The 16,248-nt window shown below is 69.3% G+C and overlaps 1 protein-coding gene across 1 annotated transcript; it reads left to right on the top strand.

Moving 5' to 3' along the window:
- Positions 1–1,722: 1,722 nt before the first annotated feature.
- On the top strand, positions 1,723–15,860 carry ATG2A (autophagy related 2A). The gene is made up of 41 exons (XM_056131754.1): positions 1,723–2,157; positions 3,522–3,687; positions 3,782–3,934; positions 4,022–4,124; positions 4,425–4,560; positions 4,658–4,756; positions 5,153–5,249; positions 5,333–5,488; positions 5,578–5,721; positions 6,175–6,412; positions 6,503–6,647; positions 6,737–6,829; positions 7,116–7,277; positions 7,369–7,612; positions 7,760–7,856; positions 7,940–8,099; positions 8,174–8,316; positions 8,407–8,546; positions 8,648–8,811; positions 8,948–9,098; positions 9,213–9,412; positions 9,502–9,582; positions 9,673–9,779; positions 9,869–9,961; positions 10,391–10,461; positions 10,591–10,667; positions 10,810–10,980; positions 11,063–11,189; positions 11,270–11,475; positions 11,816–12,024; positions 12,111–12,246; positions 12,622–12,831; positions 13,195–13,296; positions 13,383–13,467; positions 13,552–13,669; positions 13,754–13,826; positions 13,928–14,010; positions 14,104–14,225; positions 14,304–14,458; positions 15,017–15,169; positions 15,249–15,860. Exons 1-41 carry the CDS (start codon positions 1,987–1,989, stop codon positions 15,483–15,485), a joined length of 5,778 nt encoding a protein of 1,925 aa, XP_055987729.1. The 5' UTR covers positions 1,723–1,986; the 3' UTR covers positions 15,486–15,860.
- Positions 15,861–16,248: the final 388 nt, after the last annotated feature.

Here is a 16,248-nt window from a genome sequence, read left to right as displayed (position 1 = left end):
AAGAGGACACCTTTATGAAGAGTTCAGAACAGGCCCTGCCATGCCCTCTGCCCCTGGACTGAGACTGCCTGTTCATCAAGCTGTTAGACCCATGGATGACCTCAGCTTTCCTCTTCTGTAAAATGGGAATATTCATAATACTTCACTCACGAGCACATGGCAAAGAACCGAGGAGGTAACAGGTCAAGACTCAGTTTCTGATATCTGTGCTTTTTTCAAATTGGGTAGGGATGATGCTCAGAGGACCACACAATCTTGATCCACCATGTCCAGAACGGATACTCCAGGCCTGACAATCCTCCCCAGAAACCCAGCGTCTGTTCTTTGTGACAGTAACGGACACCCCTGGAGGACACGGCAGCGCCTGGCTCCCACTGGGCTCAGCTGCACTTCATGGCATTTCTGGGGGGACCATCCGACTCGCCAGCTCCATGGCCTGGGACCTTCCCTGATGTTCCCGAAATTCCCTCACCCCTTGCTCCTCCATCTCTGCGGGCCCTGGACAGTCTTGCCCAGGTCACAGGCTCCCCTGGGGACACTTGGAGACAGGACTTGCTTCCAGCTGCCTTTTATCTTTAACTGCAGCATCTCTAAGGGGGATGATTCTGGGTGCGGAGCCTTCACCCAGGGGAGACAGGGCAGTGATGGTGGGAAGCCCCGGGGGGGGGGGGGCAAGGGGACAGGCCTGTGACGGGGGAGCCCTCATCTGGGGACAGGGTGTGAATGACCTTTGGGGAACCCTCCCCCAGGGGATGGGGCTGTGACCCGTGGGGAGCCGTCCCTGGCGGCAGGGCTGCTTGAGAGCCTGCTGATGTTTTCTGACAGGGCCAAGTTGTGGTCTCAGAGGCTGACCCTCAGCACTGTTGTAGGGGCGTGGGGCTGAGGGGTTCTGCAGTGGCTTGATTTATGGACACTGAAGGGTCAATGTCATGATGCTCAGGCATGGTCAAAATCCTATTTGTGTATTTTTGTTTGTTTGGGGACCACACCCAGCTGCGCCCAGGGATCACTCCCAGTGGTGCTCAGGGGACCGTGTGCGGTGCTGGGGAACAAACCCAGGTCATTCCACAGGCAAGCCTGCACCAGCCGGTGCTACTTCGGCCTCCCTCGTACCCATCTTTTCTCCCCACTTCTAAAACTGGAAAAATCCTTCCTAGTGCCCAGGCTGCACGCAACGGACCCCAGGGGAGTTAAAATCCATTTATTACTGATTTGCAGATTAGAGATCTGAAAACAGTTGTGATTATTTCAGAAAGGGGCCTGCGGGCCCCAAGCAGCAGCAGGCAGAAGGGAGGGTCAGTTGATCTGCCAAGCATTCCAGGTAATGTGTGGGAAGAGCCGTTGTTGGCTGCCCTGCAGCTTTTGATAAAATGTTTTCTTAACTGCCAAGTGCCGATAATGATCTTTAGCTTAGGGGGGTTTTAAGAGCGTGCAAGGAGTCAAAGCTAGGGGAAGTGCTTCTGCAAATATTGAAGCCCTCACTCGCTTCTACCGCTGGGTGCTGCGGCTCTCACTCCAACTCACCAACTCACTTTATTCCCCGGGGAAGCGGACCACGAAGTTTGGCGAGACGCTGTCCCTTTAAATCCGTCCCGACTCCCCGCCCAGCGGTGGGGCATGCGCACTCCTCGCCGCGCTGACAACTCCAGCCCCAGCCTTCGGAAGAGCCCGTGGAAGGGAGGTTAAAGGTCCTCCCACTCGGAATTCATACGCAAGCGTAAATCAAAATTGGGAGCACTCGATCCTGCGGAGAGTCCTGTCCCTTTGCGCGCCCGCAGGCCCCGCCCCCGCGGCCAATCAGTGGATCGCGCCCTCCGCGATGGCCAATGGCAGCGCGCGCGGGGGGCGTGGCCCGGCGCCCGGGGGCGCGGCCTGGCGCCGTGAGAAGCGGCGGGGCAAGCCGGGGGCTCTCGTGAACAGCGCCAGCCGGACAGCGATCGCCGGCGGGCGGCGAGCGGAGGCGGCCCGGGCCCGGCGCCCTCCGAGATGTCACGATGGCTGTGGCCGTGGTCGAACTGTGTGAAAGAGCGAGTGTGCCGCTACTTGCTGCACCACTACTTGGGTCACTTCTTCCAGGAGCACCTCAGCCTGGAGCAGCTGAGTCTCGACCTGTACAAGGGCAGCGTTGCCCTGCGGGACATCCACTTGGAGAACTGGGTGAGGCACCGCGCCCGGGCCCGCGAGGGGGCTGGCGGCTGGGGCGGGGGGCTTAGCCTCCCGATCCCCGGGGAGAGGCCGAAGCGCCGGGAGGCCAGAGGTGTCCGGGCAGTCCTGGCGTGCGGGCGTCCGCGGGGCCGGGGCTGGGCGCCCCCGGAGCCTGCTGCCGGGCGGGCAGAGCGCTGGTCTTCACTTCAGAGGGGAAACTGAGGCCGGGCTGGGCTGTCACCTGTCCCGACAGCGCCAGGAGCGGCGCAGCAGCGGGGGGCCTGAGTGCCCGGTGCCCGGGGGCCGAGCCGGGGCCGAGCGGCGAGCGGGGAGCCGGGGGTCGGGCGCCCCGCCGAGGCCCCGGGGAGGGGGAGGCGCCCCGACCTCCGGGGCCCGGCGGGTGGGGTTCGCCTCCGGATGTGGCTGTCAACAACAGCGTCAGCGCCGTGTGGATCAACACCTCGTGCGCCTACTTCCTGCTCTGGGCGGGTGGGCGGAGCCAGCGGGCGTCGGGGGCGGGGCTTCGGGGGTCGGGGGCAGCCCGGCCCCCCCACCCCCCCGCGACGGTGGGGAGGCGACCTCGGGCCGGGAGGAGACCCCGCGGGGCTGGGAGGCCGAGGGGGAAAGTCTGGGTCAGGGCTGGGGCTGGGGGCGCCGAGGGGCGGTGACTCACAGCTCAGCCAGCCCAGGAAGGCACCACCAGTGGAAGGCCCCAGCGGCCGCCCCGGGTCAGCCCTCCTGCGGCTCCCTGGCCTCTTGCGACCTGGCCTGGAAATCTTTGGCTTGAGGGGCTCTCCCGGCCTTTCCCAGGTGGTTGGGGGTCAGTGGCTATTGGCTGCGAACCCCAGTCCTGAAGCCTTTCTCTGGCTTCCCGCCACCCTCCTGGCCTCTCCCAGGAAGGTGCACCCCTGCTGGGCCAGTGTGCTCCCCACTAGACTAGCCCAGGCCTCAGTTTCCCCCTGCCTCGCAGGATGCCACCTGAGGCCTTGTGGCTCTGAGCGCATTTGTGCACACCGTGTTTCCTGAGATTTCTCGGGCTGCCAGCCCCAGAGCTCTTGGGGTGCTGCGGAGAGGCTGGTGGGGTGCAACTCTGGGCGTCAGCAACAGTGCACCCACAAGTTTGGAATAGAGGAAAGTCACCTCAGACCCTGCCTCTCCTGGCTGCTGAGCAAATATGGGGGTGCTGCCTCTCACCACCAGGCTTTGCCTGCACGGCTCACACCCCTGCCCGCACGTATCACCCGCGCTCTCCTTGGGCTGCAAAGATCAGGCTTATTTGATGGAGTAGCAGGAGGCGGGCCGGGAGGGCGAGCCGACAGGTTGGGGGGCTCTCTCCCTGCACTTGGGTCTCTTGAGCCACCTTTCGCGTCTCCCAGTCGGTGAACGAGGTCCTGGAGTCTGTGGAGTCACCCCTGGAGCTGGTGGAAGGCTTCGTGGGCGCCATCGAGGTGGCCGTACCCTGGGCCGCGCTGCTCACCGACCACTGCACGGTGCGTGTGTCCGGCCTTCAGCTCACCCTGCAGCCCCGCCGGCCCGGCCCAGGTGAGCGCAGGCAAGGGGGACCCCGCTGGGGGGGAGGGCTGTCCGCCCCCCACCCCACCCCCAGCTGTTCTGAGAGCCCCTCCGTGCCGTGCAGGGCCTGGGGCGGCTGAGTGGCAGAGCACAACGTCCCGCATGACCACCAGCATGCAGCTCGCCCAGGAGTGTCTGCGAGATGAGCTGCCCCAGCCGTCAGAGCCGCCGCAGCCCCTGGAGGGGCTGGAGATGTTTGCCCAGACCATCGAGACTGGTGAGTGGACGCGTCCTCTCTGGCCACCCATGGGCAGGCCTGGATAGCCCCGTGACCCCCCGCTGCTGCCCTGTCCTCCCCCCGCAGTGCTGCGCAGAGTCAAGGTGACTTTCCTGGACTCTGTGGTCAGGGTGGAGCACCAGCCCGGGGACCGGGAACACGGCATGGCCTTGGAAGTTCATGTGCAAAGGTAGGGCCAGGCCAGGCCTGGGGGACTGTTGGGAGGAAGAGGAGTGAGGGGGCCCATGGGCTGCCCGTGATGTATCCCACCCCATCCTGCTCCAGTCGGGGCTTCTGGGAAGTGCCCGGGCAAGTGTCGGGGTCTAGGAGGTGGCCATTGGGTGGGGGGTGGGGCACGCAAGGACCAGGTGGAGCAGAATGGGAGGGACCCCGAGGATCGGGCCACACCCAGAGAGTGAGCGAGCATGGCCCGGCTGTGGGGGCTTCGGGCTGGGGTGGCCGGGCCCCAGCTGACCCTGCGCCCCCCCAGACTGGAGTACTGTGACGAGGCGGTGCGGGAGCCCGGGCAGGCGCCCCCCGTGGACATGCACCAGCCCCCCGCCTTCCTGCACAAGCTGCTGCAGCTGGCGGGGGTCCGCCTGCACTTTGAGGAGCTCCCCGCACAGGTGCGCCTCCTCCCGACTGCACCCCGGTGCCTCTGACCTCCTCCCCCCTCCCCGCTGCCTCCCACAGTCCCTGAGTTCCCCTCTGAACCCCTCCTAGGAGGACCCCCCCGCGTCCCCCTTGCAGATTGGGAGCTGCTCGGGGTACATGGAGCTGACAGTGAAGCTGAAGCAGAACGAGGCCTTCCCGGGCCCCAAGGTGGGCCCCGCGCCCGGACGAGACCCTCCCCCCAGTGATGCAAATCTTGCCTAGGATGGGGAGATGGGGGATGGGGGGGGAACGGGAGGGCTGGCCCAAGCACCAGGGTTGGGGGGACACTTTCTGCCTCCTCTGCTGTCAGAGACCTGAGGCTCAGAGAAGCCAGGCTCTGGCCATGGTCACCCAGCTGGCTGGTGACAGCTTTGCCTGCGTCCTTGTGGGAGCGCCCGGGGGTGTGGGGGGCACCCAGGAGGCAGCCCCAGCAGGGCAATGGGAAAAGGAAGGGGCCAGGCGGGAGGGGGTGTCCTCACTCCCTGGTCGGATGTGGGTCCCCGGCCCCCCCCCCCCCGAAAGAGGGCAGGAGGCGAGTGGGCGCCCGTTGTCCTCCATCCGCAGCTGGAGGTGGCCGGACAGCTGGGCTCGCTGCACCTGCTCCTCACCCCACGACAGCTACAGCAGCTTCAGGAGCTGCTGGGCGCCATGAACCTCCCAGGTGAGGCGCCTTCCGGGAGCGGGGGGCGCGGTGGGGTTGGTGGCAAGCGGGTGACCCACACCCGAGGCCGCGTCTCCCCCCAGACACCCCAGGCCTGGCCGACAAGCTGAACAAGAGCCGCCCGCTGGGGGCCGAGGACCTGTGGCTGATCGAGCAGGACCTGAACCAGCAGCTGCAGGCGGGGGCAGAGCCCCTCAGCCCCGACCCCCTCAACCCCCTCGTCAGCCTGGACAGCACTGGTGGCGGTGAGCACGCCCGGGCATCCTCGGGGGGCGGCGGGGGGCCATGCCATGCCATCACCGTGCCTGACCCCAGCCCCGGCCCGCAGACCTCTTCTTCTCCATGACCGGCCTCACGAGCAGCGCCATATCCGCCGTGTCTGACCTGTCCCTCTCCGACGTGGACCTGGCATCCTCCATGCGCAGTGAGGCCAGCAGCACCCGCCGTCTCTCCACCCAGGCCCGCCCCGTCGGTGAGCGCCAGGGGGCCTCGGCCCGGGGGCAGTGGGGATGGCACCCTGACGTGACAGCTGCCAGCGAGCAGTCCGGAGGCCCCGTGGTGGGGCAGCTGCCCGAGTACTGTGTCTGCCTCTCGGGTGGGTGCTGGTATGGGGGTCGCTTTGGAGGGTCAGGGCGTCTCCAGACTGTGCGGTGCCAGGACTTGAACTGGGGCCTCACTCTCACAAAGCCACCTTCAGCCCACCTGACCACGTCCCCGGCTTTGCGTGGAGGGACGGCCTCGTGTCATCAAAGTGGCACCAGGCGGAGCTGAAGTCTGTTTGCTTAGCCCTGTGCTCGCCACTGCTCAGACACAGTTCCCTGGGGTAGATGGTGTCTGAGGACCCGACCCAGGCCCCCCCAAGCCCCCACCTGGCATCTGCCCTGCTGAAGCCTGTGTTGTGTCATTCCCCCCTCCCCCGCCCCAGGCAAGCCGGCTCCTGCACCCCTCCCGGACACCCTGCGCCCTGACTCACTGCTAAAGATGACCTTGGGGGGGATGACCCTGACCTTGCTCCAGACATCAGCCCCGGCTTCCGGCCCGCCTGACCTCGCCACACATTTCTTTGCCGAGTTCGAAGCCACCAAGGATGGGCCCTTTGGTTCCCGCGACTTCCACCACCTTCGCCCACGCTTCCAGACGGCCTGTCCCTGCAGCCACGTCCGGTACCCGCCCACCCCCCCCAGGCCGGGGCCCCAAGCAGAACCCCTGCGTCCCCCTTGCCACCGCCTCTCACCCCAGCGTCTCCTCTGCAGGCTGACGGGCACGGCCGTGCAGCTGTCCTGGGAGCTGCGGACGGGCCGGGGCCGGCGCACCACCAGCTCGGACATCCACTTCGGGCAGCTCGAGGTGCTGGAGTGTCTGTGGCCCAGGGGCGCCCAGGAGCCCGAGTACACCGAGGTGCGGGCCAGGCCAGCGGGGAGCCGGGCGGGGTCTGTGGCATAGGGCATCCCTGGCACCGGCCTGACCTGCCTACCGGGTCCCCCCAGATCCTGAGCTTCCCGGGCAAGGCGAGCTCCCAGGCCTCAGCCCGGCCCTGTGCCCACCTTCGTCACACGCAGACGCTGCGCCGCGTGTCCAAGGTAATGCCAGGCCTGGGGGCCCTGCCCCGCCGCCCCCCCCCCCCCCGACCTTCCCACACGTTCTGCTCAGGCAGGTCCTCTCGTCTCCCCTGCTGCTCTGCGTGGCCAGCCTGGCTCCTTGGGGTGGGTTCAGCAGGTCCAGCTCTGAGCTGCAGGGGAGGTGAGGGTCCCCCCCTTCCCTCCCGAGCCCCCTGCTGGGCGCAGCGTCTAGCTCGGGACCCCTGGCCGTCCTGCACGCTCCCCTCTGGGCAGCCCTCCCTGACCTGAACCCCCTCCCCCCACTCAGAGCCGCCCCCAGCGCCCCGCAGCCTGTCACTGCCACTCGGAACTGGCCCTGGACCTGGCCCCCTTCCAGGCGGACGTGGAACTGGGGGTCCTGCACCGGCTCACGGTCCTGCTGCGTCAGGCCAGCGTCCCCCCCACGGAGCCTCCCCCGACGGGTCTGCTGGTGAGGCGCCTCCCCGGGACCAGGCTGGGGCGGCAGGAGCCCTGGGGCAGCTCTGACATCCCTGCTCGACCTCCCCCCACCCCCTGCACAGACCGAGACCCCGCCGGCCCCCGAGCAGCAAACCGTGGTTCGCCTCTCTGCCCCCCGGGCCACCCTGCGGCTGCGTTTCCCCATCGCCGACCTGCGGCCTGAGCGCGACCCCTGGGCCGGCCGCGGCTTCCGGGCCGAGCAGCTGCAGCTGGAACTGACTGAGCCCCAGTTCCGCTCGGAGCTGAGCAGCGGGCCCGGCCCCCCGGCCCCCACCCGACTGGAGCTCACCTGCTCCGACCTGCACGGTGAGACTCGGGGGACAGCCACCCCGGGCGGCAGGTGGGCTCAGGCTCCCCAAAGTCTTGCCCACGGAGTCTCAGGCTGGGCACCCACTGGGCACGGGGCTGGGGGGAGACAAGGAGAGAAGCCGGAACGACCCCCCTCTCCCTCAGGCACCTACAAGGACGGAGACAAGCCCCCGGTCCCCTGCCTGCGCGCCTCCAAAGCCCCGGACCCCGAGAACCCCGGGGGCAAGTGCTTCTTTCCCCAGTAAGTGAAGCCCCAGGGGTGGGGGGGTGGGGACAGTCGGTGACACGAGGCCACAGGCCAGTGACGGGCCTGTCTCCCGGCAGGGTAGTGGTGACCCTGCACCCCCAGCTCAGCAGCACACAGTGGGAGGCGGTGCCTGAGAGGGCCGAGGAGCTGGCGCTGTCGGCCGAGAGCCCCTGTGAACTGGGGGAGCCCGAGCCCTCGCCCTTCTCGGCCAAGCGGACCATGTACGAGACGGAGGAGGTGAGCCCGGCCCCGCGTCCCCCGGGCCCGGTTCCGCGGGGAGCCAGGGTCCCATGGTGCCCGCCTGCCCCTAGATGGTGATCCCCGGGGACGCCGAGGAGATGCGGGCTTTCCAGAACCGAGCGCTGGCCCTGTCCCGCTGCTGCCTGGAGCTGCTGCTGCCCAATGCCCACATCTTCCTGCCCAGCAAGGACTTCTACGAGAGCCTCTACAACAGGTGGGGGCAGGGCGCCCGGAGACCCTCGCCCACACACCTGTCCATTCATCCATCCATCCATCCATCCGTCCATCTGTTTGTCGGTCTCAGGATCAACAACGACCTGCTCATGTGGGAGCCCCCAGACCTGCTGCCCGGCGCCCCGTCCCCCGCCCAGCCCCCAGGCGACCAGGACCCCTCGGGCTTCTGGAGCGACCACTTCAAGATGTGCAAGTCGGCCTTCAAGCTGGGTATGGCGGGGCAGGGCGGGGGGGTTCCCCTCCGGAGCGGGGCAGGGGAGTGGGGGTACCTTTCGGGGCTCTCTGCCCATGCAGCCCCCTTCTCTCCCCAGACTCAGACTCTGAGGAGGACGACGCCCCTTTTGTCTCCGCACGGGCACCCTCCGGCCCGCAGCCCCCCACCCCTGAGGCCCCGCCGGGCCCTCATGCCCAAAGTTCTTTCTCCACGCTGGTGACGGTGCTGAAGGGGCGGGTCACTGTACTCTGCGACACCAAGGTGAGGGCAGCGCCCAGGCCGGCACCCCAGAGTAGCAGCAGCTCTCGGCAGCAGGGATGTGGGATCCAGGCCCCCCACACCCCCCGGGGGGTGGGCGCTCAGAGCCACTGAGACCAGGCCTGTGCCCCCCGGACAGGATGAGGCCGGGAGGCGCCTGGAGGCCGCACACGGGGAGCTGGTGCTAGACGTGGAGCGAGGCCGCCTGTTCAACGTCGCCCAGTACCGCGGCCAGCCAGGCCTCGGCTACTTCTGCCTGGAGGCCGAGAAGGCCGCTCTCTACCACCGAGGTGTGAGGGCTGGGGGCCAGTCTCCCGGGGCGGGCGGGTGTGGGGGGCGGCGGGGAGGGGGGAGCCGAGGGTGGAGCCGGCTGGCTGGCAGGGGCTCACCAGCTCCCTCCCCAGCGGCTGTGGACGATTACCCGCTGCCCAGTCAGCTGGAGCTGCCCAGCTCCGCGCCCCCGGCCCAGCTGGCCGCCACCATCTACCCGTCGGAGGAAGGCGTGGTGGAGCGCGGAGCCTCGGGGCGCAAGGGGCAGGGGCGGGCCCCCAACATGCTGTCCACCGCCGTGCGCATCCACCTGGACCCCCACAAGAACATCAAGGTACAGCGGTCACTCCAGACCTCCGCCCCGCCGCCTCTCGGGTGACCGGACCAGACACCCCCCCCTCTGACCACGGTCCTCCCCCCCAGGAGTTCCTGGTCACGCTGCGGCTGTACCGCGCCACCCTGCGCCACCGCACGGCCCTGCCAGGACAGAGCTGGTACTCGCAGGTGGGGCCGGGGGCCTGGGCGGGGCCAGTGGGCAGGGGCCGGGGTGGGGGTCCCCAGGCACGGCATCCCCCTCACCGCCCTTCCCCACAGCTGCTGGAGTTCCTCGACGTGCTGGACGACCCCATCCTGGGCTACCTGCCCCCGACGGTCATCACGGTGCTGCACACACACCTGCTGTCCTGCGCTGTTGACTACAGGTGCGGGGGAGGGGGACGGGGGGGAGGTCGCCCTGGAGCGGAGCTGGTACTGACTCACATGACCTCCAACCCATGTGCCCCCCCCCCAGGCCCCTCTACCTCCCCGTGCGTGTGCTCCTGACCGCCGAGAGCTTCTCCCTGTCCAGCAATATCATCATGGACACGTCCACCTTCCTGCTCAGGTGAGCGCCAGCCTGGGGCCTCGCCGGGCCTTCCTGGCCGCGTGGGGCGCGTGGGGCGCTGGCCCCGGTGCAGGCGTGAAGGGGTTCCGCTTCCCGGGGGCAGTCCCGAGCGCGTGAGGAGATGGGGGGAGTCCAAAGTGACGGAACCGGCCAGAAACCCCCAGATTCCCGCCTGGTCTCAGAGGCAAAGTGAGGCCAGGAGTGGGGGGTTCCTGCAGACACTGGGTGTGGGGGCTTCGTGGAGAAAGGAACGAGAGTGCACACGACCTAGGGGTTCGTCGGGCTGGAGGGGGCTCGTTGCGACAGCGTCACGGAACTCGGATGGTGGCCGTGAGAGGCAGCGGCAGTCGGCCCGGGGTGCGGGGCGCACGTCCCCGGCCCACTGAGGTCCTGTCTGCCCCCCTGACCCTCAGCCCTGCTCTGCCCCAGGTTCATCCTGGACGACTCGGCCTTGTACCTGTCTGACAAGTGTGAGGTGGAGAGCCTGGACCTGAGGCGAGGTGGGCAGGGCCCGGGACACCCCCCCCACCCAACACACACACCCCTGTGGGCCACACCCCCAGAAAGCCCGGGTTCCCCCTGCTGCAGCAACCCTGCCGTCTAGAACCTTCCTCCCGCTCTTGCCTCAGACTACGTCTGCGTGCTGGATGTTGACCTGCTGGAGCTCGTGATCAAAACCTGGAAGGGGGACACGGAGGGCAAGCTGGTGAGCGGGGGACAGAGCCGGGCCCCCGAGCCCCACATTTCTCCGCCCATCAGGCGGGGCTGGCTGAGGTGGCCCTGCCACCCCCCACCCGCAACCTTCTGCGGGGCTGACTCTCTCACGGTCCTGGCCCCCCACCCCGCAGACCCAACCGCGCTTCGAGCTCCGCTGCTCCAACAACGTGGTGCACGTGCACAGCTGTGCCGACTCCTGTGCGCTGCTTGTCAACCTGCTGCAGTATGTCACCAGCTCGGGCGACCTGCACCCCCCGGCCCGGCCCCCCAGCCCCACGGAGATCGCCGGCCAGAAGGTGCAGGTGAGGCTCGCCAGGACCCCCGACCCCTCACTGCCGGGGCGCCCTGGGGACTTCCCGACACTGATGGTGCCCCCCCCCCCAGCTGTCGGAGAGCCCCGCCTCGCTGCCCACCTGCCCACCGGTGGAGACGGCCATCATCAACCAGCGGGACCTGGCCGACGCCCTCCTGGACCCCGAGCGCGGCCTGCAGGAGCTGGCCCAGCCCTCAGGTGGGCGGGCGGTCCTGGGGTGCGGAGAGTGGCCCCCAGTGGGCGGCCCCCCCCATATACACCGACGACTCCCTCCGCAGGCGGCCCCCTGCCTCGGGCCTCGCCCGTGTCGGTCTACCTGTTCCCGGGTGAACGGAGCGGGGCCCAGCCCCCCACCAGCCCAGGGGGCGACCCCACGGGATCCTGCCGCGAGCCCCAGGAAGAAGAAAAGGAAGAGGAGGCGGACGGAGACACGCTGGACAGTGACGAGTTCTGCATCCTGGACGCCCCTGGCCTGGGCATCCCGGTGGGTGGCGGGCCCACAGGGAGGGGACGGGGTGCCCAGAGGAGAGGGGTCCAGGCCCTCTGGAGACCCCGCTGGGAGAGAGGCCAGAGGTGGGGCCCAGCCCTCCCTCGGCTGGAGGTTGTACCTGGGCAGAGCGGGGTCCCCAAGCCCAGGGGGCGTACTCCCACCCCCAGAAGAGACCCCTGACTCCAGGGTCATGGCTCTCAGAGCTGGGGTGTGGGGCTAGAGACGGGTGCAGGGGCAAGTGGCCGGCCCCAGGTTGGTCCCCTGGGCCCTGCTGGGAGCAGAGCTGGGGTGGGGGGTCTGCAGCCCCGCGCTGACCACACCCCGTTCCCCGCAGCCCCGGGACGGGGAGCCCGTGGTGACGCAGCTGCAGCCAGGCCCCATCGTGGTGCAGGACGGCCACTTCTCGCGGCCGCTGGGCAGCACCGACCTGCTGCGGGCGCCGGCCCACTTCCCGATGCCCTGCACCCGCGTGGCGCTGCGCGAGGTGTCGCTCGTCTGGCACCTCTACGGCGGCCGGGACTTCGGCGCCCACCCCAGCCACCGGTGAGTCTGGGTCCGGGGCGGGGTGGTGGCGCTGCGGGCCGGGGTCCTGCCGACCCCCGGCCTCAGCGGGCTGTGCCCCTCTGCAGGACGAGAGTTGGCCTCGGGGCCCACCGGGGCTCCCCTTCCCGCAGCTCGGGCGCCAACCGGCCCCAGAACTCCTGGCGGACCCAGGGGGGCAGCGGGAGGCAACACCACGTGCTCATGGAGCTCCAGCTCAGCAAGGTGCGGCCCCGACCGCCGGGGACACTGTGGACATCGGGTGGCAGGACGGGCCCAGTCGGGAAGGAGCAGCGGGGCGGGAGGGCGGCCTGGAGGGAGGGGGTTCTGCCATCCAGCAGAGGGTCAGCTGAGCACACTTGGGGTGCACCTCAGTGCCCCCGAGGGCTGGATGATGGGGGCTGCCGTGACTGGGGTGCAGGCCGGGTTCGGGGGGGTGAGCGGAGCCAGGCTGTGCCCCAGGAGGGGAGGGTGAGGAGGGGGGCGGGCACACAAGTGATTCCCGAGGACCCCCGCCTCCAGAATGGGGCGTGGTGCCCCGTGGGTGGTGGAAGGCCGGGGTGGCATCCCCCGCACAGCTCGGGTCTGCTCTGCCTGCAGATGAGCTTTCAGCACGAGGTGTACCCGGCCGAGCCCCCCACCGAGCCCCCCGCCGGCCCGGGCCGGGAGCTGGAGGAGCGGCCGCTGTCCCGCCAGGTGTTCATCGTGCAGGAGCTGGAGGTCCGCGACCGCCTGGCGGCCTCCCAGATCAACAAGTTCCTGCACCTGCACACGAGCGAGCACATGCCCCGGCGCGCCCACTCCAACATGGTGCGCGGGCACACGGCGCTCATCAGGGGGGCACTGGCCTGCCAGCCACGGAACACACTTGCCCACGGGCACGGCTGGCATGGAGGGGCGTGGGCAGAGCTGGCACACCTAACACTGGATGGGGCACTGCATGCGCACGGGACACGGGTACTCACGCACAGTGCTCCTGCGCACACACACACGTGTGTCGCAGACTAGGACGCATGCTCGGGCTAGCTGGGCAGGCCTCGGGGCGGGGCAGGGAGCCCCAGGTGCCCATCTACCATGGCAAGCACATCACCATGGACCAGGTGGTGGGTGGCGGGTGGCGAACAGGGAGCCCCGGGGGTGGGGGCCTCATCGGCCTCGCCCTCTGCCCCCCAGCTCACCATCAAGGCGCTGCACGTGGCCCCCGCGACCAACCTGGGGGGCCCCGAGTGCTGTCTGCGGGTCTCGCTGATGCCGCTGCGGCTCAACGTGGACCAGGTGAGTGGGCTGCGGGGGGTGGGGTGGGCAGTGCAGGGCGACCCCCCGCCTCCCGGCCCCGCCCCAACCAGCCCCTCGCCCTGCAGGACGCGCTGCTCTTCCTCAGGGGTTTCTTCTCCAGCCTGGCGGCCGGCATCCACCCCCTGGTCCCCGTGGACGTGTGTGCGGAGGGTAAGAGCCCGCTGGGCGTGGGCGCGAGGGTGGGGGCTGCCCTGGCATCCTGGTCCCACCTGCCTGTGCCTCCGTCCCCTCCAGCTCACCCAGAAGCCCAAGTCCAGCCCCGGGATGGGCAGCCTGAGGGCGCCGAGACTTCGGGGGCCCCCGAGGCTGCCCACGGCACCCCATCCACGGAGCAGCAGCCCATCTACTTCAGGTAGGACCCCGGGGGTGCTGGGCGGGCTGCGGTGGGGGGAGGGGCAGCCACTCGGTGACCCCAGACCTTCCCGGGCCCCTGCAGGGAGTTCCGCTTCACGTCCGAGGTGCCCATCTGGCTGGACTACCACGGCAAGCACGTCACCATGGACCAGGTGGTAGGTGGCGGGCGGCCAACGGGGAGCCCCGAGGGGTTGGGGGGGCCTCTGCCCACGGGGTCTGGGCCACCTCTCGGAACCGCACCCCATTTCCCTGCCAGGGCACCTTCGCCGGCCTCCTCATCGGCCTGGCCCAGCTCAACTGCTCCGAGCTGAAGCTGAAGCGACTGTGTTACCGGCACGGGTGAGCCCCCGACCCCCCACCCTGCCACTCGGCAGGCCCTGGAGCTGGGTGGGGGGGACTCTGGCCACCCTGGCCCTCTCCTGTCGCCCGCAGGCTGCTGGGCGTGGACAAGGTTCTGGGCTACGCGCTCAACGAGTGGCTGCAGGACATCCGCCGGAACCAGCTGCCCGGCCTGCTGGGCGGCGTGGGCCCCATGCACTCGGTGGTCCAGCTCTGTGAGTGGCCGCTTCCGGGAGCCGGGGGGAGGGGGTGGCGCGCGGGGTGCCCGGGGAGCCCCTGACCGGCGCCCACAGTCCAGGGCTTCCGGGACCTGCTGTGGCTGCCCATCGAGCAGTACCGCAAGGACGGTCGCCTCATGCGGGGGCTTCAGCGCGGCGCCGCCTCCTTCGGCTCGTCCACGGCCTCCGCCGCCCTGGAGCTCAGCAACCGGCTGGTGCAGGCCATCCAGGTGAGGCCCTCCAGGTGTGAGGCGCCCGGGCTGGGCTCGCGGGCAGCAGCAGGGGCGTGGCCCAGGAGCCCGGCGCCACCCACGCGTCTCGGCGGCTGCACCTCCCTGGGCCAGGGTTCGAGCCCCGGGCCGCGCGCGTCCACAGTGTGCGCCTTGGCCGAGTGACCCCTGCCCCCAGCTAGGGACACTGAGCTTCAGAGACTGGCTGGGCGTCCTCGGACCCAGGGACACTGGAGGTGGCCCCTGAGCGCTGGCCCAGCATTACATGGGGGCGGGCACTGTGGGGGCGCTGCCCATTGGGGTCTGGGTGGGGGAGACGGGCAAGGAGTGAAGTGATGCTGGCGTGGAACGGAGTGTGGGGATGAGGGGAGCAGGAACTGGGGGGACAATTGAGGGTCACTGCCAGGCCTGGACAGGGGCAGGGCAGGCAGGAAGCTGGGTACAAGGTGCGGAGCACCGTGGGGCCCCTTCAGCAGAGCCCTGGGACACCCCCATATCGTGGGGCGAGGTGGGTCCTCACTCACGTAGCACCCCCACCCCCCGCCCCGTGCTCCCCAGGCCACCGCCGAGACCGTCTACGACATCCTGTCGCCTGCAGTTCCCGTGTCGCGCTCGCTCCAGGACAAGCGCTCAGGCCGGAGGCTGCGGAGGGGCCAGCAGCCTGCTGACCTCCGGGAGGGCGTGGCCAAGGCCTACGACACTGTCCGTGAGGTACGGAGGGTGCCCCGCCCCCCGCCCCGCCCCTCGCGCTCCGCCGCCCCCCACCCCACACTCACGGTCCCCTCCGCAGGGCATCCTGGACACCGCCCAGACCATCTGCGACGTGGCGTCGCGGGGCCACGAGCAGAAGGGGCTGACGGGCGCCGTGGGCGGCGTGATCCGCCAGCTGCCCCCCACAGTGGTGAAGCCCCTCATCCTGGCCACGGAGGCCACGTCCAGCCTGCTGGGTGGGATGCGCAACCAGATCCGCCCCGACGCGCACAAGGACCAGGCGCTCAAGTGGCGCTCGGACGAGACGCAGGACTGAGCAGCGGGGCGCCGGGACCCGCGGACGCTGCCCACCGCCACGCTGGTGGCTCCCGGTGGGGTGGCCGGCCGCGCCCCAGGTGGCCCCATGGACCAGGAAGGAGCCGCCCTGCCCGCCGGGCCGCCCACGGGGTGGGGCTCCCCGCTCCAAGATCTGCACTTTCCCTCCGGGGCCAGAGGCCGCTGCGCCCCCCCACCTGGGCCCACACTGCTGCCTTGGCCGGGACAGAGGCCCTCGGACCCTCGGACCTTCCTCAGTCAAGTGTCCGCGTCGCTGGGAGGCGGGCCGGACTCCTGTGTTCAATGTATTATTTTTAAGCGCCTCGAGTGGGTCAGTCTCTGCATGAAGTGGAATAAACTGTCCGCCGCCAGCCTGTCCCGTTTACCTGCCCGGCCCACCTTGGCCGCTGTCCAGATCCCCACCCTGGTGGCCAGGGGTCGCCACACCCGCCCTGCCCCACCCAAGGCTGCAACCGTCGGGGCCAACCCTGGGGCTTGCCCGTGAAGGAGGCTGGGGCACTCCCTGGGCCCTTGGACATGGCAGGAAATGGGTGAAGGACATCGGTCCCGGGGGCCCACCTGGCTCCGTACTTCAGTGTGTGTGTGTGTGTCCCGGCATAGCCTGGCTCGGCCTCACCTGGCTCAGGAGGGCCTGTCTGGGGTTCTGGGTTCCTGGCTGGTTCCCCTGGTTCCTGGCTGTCAGGTCCTGACTGGACAGTCTCCAGGCTGTGGCTCAGGTGGCAGGACTCTGCTGCCAGCCCCAC

This window comes from Sorex fumeus, unplaced genomic scaffold (assembly GCF_029834395.1).
Source record: "Sorex fumeus unplaced genomic scaffold, SorFum_2.1 ptg000093l, whole genome shotgun sequence".
NCBI lineage: Eukaryota > Metazoa > Chordata > Mammalia > Eulipotyphla > Soricidae > Sorex > Sorex fumeus.
Note: the sequence above shows the minus strand (reverse complement) of the source record. Positions and strands in the feature narration are given on the sequence as shown.